This window comes from Penaeus chinensis, chromosome 41 (genome assembly GCF_019202785.1).
Source record: "Penaeus chinensis breed Huanghai No. 1 chromosome 41, ASM1920278v2, whole genome shotgun sequence".
NCBI classification, from domain to species: Eukaryota; Metazoa; Arthropoda; class Malacostraca; order Decapoda; family Penaeidae; genus Penaeus; species Penaeus chinensis.
Genome location: NC_061859.1, coordinates 19,158,948 through 19,163,947, shown reverse-complemented (window position 1 = coordinate 19,163,947; position 5,000 = coordinate 19,158,948). Strand labels below are relative to the sequence as shown.

The following is a 5,000-nucleotide window of genomic DNA, read 5'->3' as shown; positions in this document are numbered from 1 at the left end:
AACGTGGCACCTATCTAGTATTCACTGAATATGTATCATTTCAATTTCCTTTACTTATATTGTAAATAGATATCAGTTATGGCGCTACAAAGTCCTTGGGTCCTATGAGGCTAGTTATGATAGCTCAGACAAAACCATCAGTAAGAAGGGTATCGTAACCCCCCATCCGGTGGTTAATAACCCATACACAACCGTGTGGGAGTTTGAAAGTCATGCCACTTTTGTTTTGTTTTTCCTCTGTTATCTCCCATTTTCGTCCTTGCAGGTGGTCCACTATCTGACCCAGACGAGCATTAGATTGTAATCGAAGCAGACTTTTGCTAGCAAGGTCTGATAGGGCTTATCGTTTCATTCTGGTACATAACAGCACTACCAATACGTAGTAATTTCTTGAACAGGGCTGCAATCGTTTTGTATTCGTATTATAAGTAATATATTCCCTTTTGTCATAAGAAAGAGTGACGTATTTCTATTTTTTTCTATTGGATATTAATTTTCTAATTATACATTTACTGATCCATCCATTTATTCTCTATGTAACAAATTTCATCTTATTGACAAAGCGAATACGAAGACGAGTAGACTTGGGATTAAAAAGTGAATCTCGCCGTATATCTTTTTGCGGATATAATGTTTCCGGTTTCCAAGTATGAGAAGGTACAGTTGAGACCGATACAAAAATCCTTTACAGTGTGAATCAGCAATGCGCCCATTGCCAAATCTGATGAATACGTACGAAATATCTATTATCTTGTACAGAGAATGGATTCAAGGGAGTCAGTGGTTGCAGTTCCCTTCTCAACGAGATCAGGGCACACACACACGCATATATATATATATATATATATATATATATATATATACATACACACACACAAACACACACACACACACACACGCACACACATATTTAGGTGTGTGCGTGTGAGTATTTGTGTGTGTACGTGCGTGCGTGTGTATTTATGTATTTTTTTATATTTACACACACACACACACACACACACACACACACACACACACACACACATATATATATATATATATATATATATATATATATATATATATATATATATAAATCAGTATGTATTTGTGCGTCAAATATCGTTAAACAGCCAAAGTAGGAAAGGGAAATGATAAGCTACTCGATGTTCTCTTCACAGAGAGCGAACCTCTAGGACGGCATTAAGCCTGACCTACGCAACACAGTCATTTTACTGCGCCTTTGACTTACGTACGTTTAAATGCCCACTTATAACTATGATAACATTACTATCAGGAATACAATCAGCATTCTATAGGAGGGTGGGTGAGAGATATGAATAGTCACAACCATGCCGTGCTGCTATGGGCATCGCCTATATGTATATGTAACCAAGCGTGCGTGCACTTCCCTTATATGGAACGTTTTATGACTACTAAAAAGTTTTATAAGCGCCTCGGCTGTTGAACAGCGTCCAAGTTACAATGTGACCTTTAACCAAAGCACCGCGAGTATCCATGCCATAGTTAAAAATGATTTGCCCTCACCTTTCCAACTCTCGAAGCAATGCCTCCTTTAGTGTGAAAAGTGCGATATTTCTTTTGCTTTTTTATTTAAACAATAAAAGTGGCGTTGTAGCTGAAGAATGTTCTGGTGTTGGTGAGACGAGGCACTACCCTTTAATGAAAATCTTTTATTGCAAGGATAAATTGTGCATTCTTGCTAAGTTCACCCTTCTTTACCATCGCAGTTGTTGACTCGCATGTTTCACCAACTACAAATTTCAAAACAAAGTCAATTCTCTCAAGCAGAGCCGGAGCAACCGGGGGCTCCAATTAACAGAGGATCTAATTGAATCGCAATTAGGTTAACTGCTGGATACTACGGGCGTGATAGCTCAAGTATAATAACGAGTTTAAATATGTACATGGTAGACAGGATTTTTTTTTCTTGTTGCATCATCTTTTATAAATATGAAGCCTATTGAACTACGTATCTATTTGTTTTGTTTCAAATGCAGTACTTTCCTTGTTATTTGATGCAGAACAACAAGATGTCCATATAGATTTGTTGTACCATTACTACAAGGTTATTTATAAATAGCAAGAAAAAAATCTGCTTTACTCTGCAACAGCTCAGTATTGTTTTAATTATTTCACTAAGTACTGAAAATGTTATTAGGCTAGGTTATATGTGTGGGACCCACCCTAAATTCTTCTTTAGTAGAGTAAGGGAGTTACTGCAGCCCTGCTCACTAGTGACCATCCGCATGTGTAAGTACCTCCTTCCTCTTGTGGGCGCTACGAGACTCGTAGATGTTTATTGTGTCCGTATCACCTGACCCCAACAGCAAAAAAGGGGTCTTCAAATATCAAATAGGCAACGGGGAAAGTTCCGAGCCTGCCTTTTGCCTTCAAATGTAGCATCAACAAATTTGTAAACACACATTCGCGACAATATATTCAACAGCTAATAATTTACCTAGAATCATATATCTAAGCTTATCGACGACACCTGGAGCAGCGACAGTCCTTATCGTCATTTATTATGGCAGTGTTCGGCTTCTTGGTGACAGCATCCAAAGCGTCATCCTCAAATATCCAACCAAATTTGGTGAATGTGGAATGAAACAGTATGCAATAAAATCCAGTAGTATCACTGTTCAGTAAAACGTGTTGTTGAGGAAGCCATGCTCTTTATCATGTAATAAATAAGAAAAAAATCCCTTGTTACCAAAAGCGCCTCTAGTCATTATCTTATCAGCCGTTTCTTTATCTGTTTTTTTTAAGCGACACAGTGACTATTCTCTCACAGTTACTTCGTGCCCATATCCCCTTGAAGAAAAAAAACATTATGTAATTAAATAGACAGATGGGTGATACATTATTTCCCTGATTTATGTATGAATATGTTGTGTTGAAATGATTTTGACATACTTTTTGCCGTTTCGTGCTAGGCTGAGCATGATAACCGCCCCCCCCTCCCCCCCATTCTTTCGGAAGAATATTTAAGTTCTTGGGCTCCTGTAAACCTTTCCATGGATGCACCCAGGTTTTAAAATAGTCTCAAAACTGTTTTAGAAACCTCAGATATTGCACCCCAAGTGTAATTATTCTACTTTCCCTGCCTTGGGACACAGCACTACGTAATGGTCCTGACTGGAGAGTCGAGGCAGTCTGATTTTGTGAATTATCCTGTAATCCCGTAATTGTCGTCACCCAAGGGGTCCGTTCGCTCATCATGCGTAATAGATTGTTGCCACGTGACTCTACTTTCCATAGAGATCAGTGACCTAGAAAGTTCATGATGTGGGAGTCTAGCATGGTCTATGATTATTTCCGTGGTTTTCAAAGTGAGTTCCAGTAAAAACTAGTTTCGCGGTCGAATTGTTTATTTGTTACAAATTTGTTTATTTATACAAAATATTTATTAGTGCAATATTTCAATATCTTTGGGGGACTTATTTGATGTGTTCGTCTTAGAACAATGATCGTTGATAATCTCTTTGGGTTTAAAAAAAAAGAAAAAAAAAAGGGAAGAGTAAAAGTATTTCCTTATTACCAACCTCGTAGCCATTGAGAAAACTACTGCCATGATGGTTACTCATTCAGACTAAGTAAGATCGAGGTGATAATGATAAGTTGATTCCAGTCGAAACTTGGCAACCTCCCTCACGGCACCCCCTCCTCCCAAGCAACGACAAACCAACACCCCTCCCCCCCCCCTCCTCCCCGCCAGCACGACCCAATAACTCAGACTGCCTCGACTCTCCAGTCAGGGCCATTACGTAGTGCTGTGTCCCAGGGAAGGGACGCAGAATCTGTGAGCTCCGCGCGCGCGTTGGACTTTTAAAACCCCGCCTTCCCTTGATTAACTCGTGGACAGTGATTCACAGTTAAGACGCCACCATGCCACCCGGTCCCACTGGCGAGCTGAGTAGGCATACCCCGGATATTGAGGTTTGTGTTGGTCGTTGCGTCTATGGGAAAGGAGGGACCACTGCTACGACTTTCGGTCGCCCAAGGTCGCAGGATGGGAGTAGCCGAAGGGAGACGCCGCTCCTGCGCTGCGTCACGGCTTTTGTAACTTCCCCTCTGGCGTGATACACTCCTACGCCTTGGTCGAAATTTGTGTTACGATCGACTGACGATTTAGGTCGATCTTGATATAACTACATATATATGTCAATGGTGTGTGTATGTGTGTGTGTGGCGCGCCCGAATGCGTGCGTGCGTACATATATATACATACATACATACATACATACACATATGAACACACACACGCGCGCGCACACACATGTATATGTATGCATGTACACACACACGCACACGCACACATATTCAGACACACACACACACACACACACACACACACACACACACACACACACACACACACACATTCATATACAAATTATATACATACTTCACACATACTATACACTCACTCACTCACTCACTCACTCACTCACTCACTCACTCACTCACTCACTCACTCACTCACTCACTCACTCACTCACTCACTCACACATTTATATATATAATATATATCTATGTTTATATATCCTATATACATAACTATATATATATATGTATGCATATATATACATATGTATATATATGTGTATGCATATATATACATATGTATATATATATATATATATATATATATATATATATATATGACGAAGAACTGCAGTATAAATAGCCCAGCACATACAAATTGAGTAACCTTATTTCTTGCGTACAGGAATGCATAATAGAAAATCTCACAGCCGCCACTCACACAGTTACACAAGCTGCTCACAAACACACACGCACGGTAACTTTTTTACAGCAACCATACACTCGTAAATGATTAACAAAGAAAACAAGAATACAATGATGATAACAGTGGTGAAAGCGAGAGCTATTTTGGAGGAGAAGAAGGAGAAGTAGAAGACTAAGTAGGAGAAGAAGGGGAAGGATAAGAAAATAGACAGGAAAAGAAAAGAAGAAGAAGAAGAAAAAAAAAA

The 5,000-nt window shown here is 39.5% G+C and overlaps 1 protein-coding gene across 1 annotated transcript in view; it reads left to right on the top strand.

Annotated features, from left to right (window-relative positions):
- The first annotated feature begins 3,750 nt into the window (after nt 1-3,750).
- LOC125047532 (dihydropyrimidine dehydrogenase [NADP(+)]-like) overlaps nt 3,751-5,000 on the top strand; it is a 14,060-nt gene continuing 12,810 nt past the window's right edge. The window contains exon 1 of the mRNA XM_047645801.1: nt 3,751-3,942. Within this exon, the coding sequence (XP_047501757.1) occupies nt 3,892-3,942 (51 nt within the window). The 5' untranslated portion in view covers nt 3,751-3,891. The remainder of the gene's footprint in view (nt 3,943-5,000) is intronic.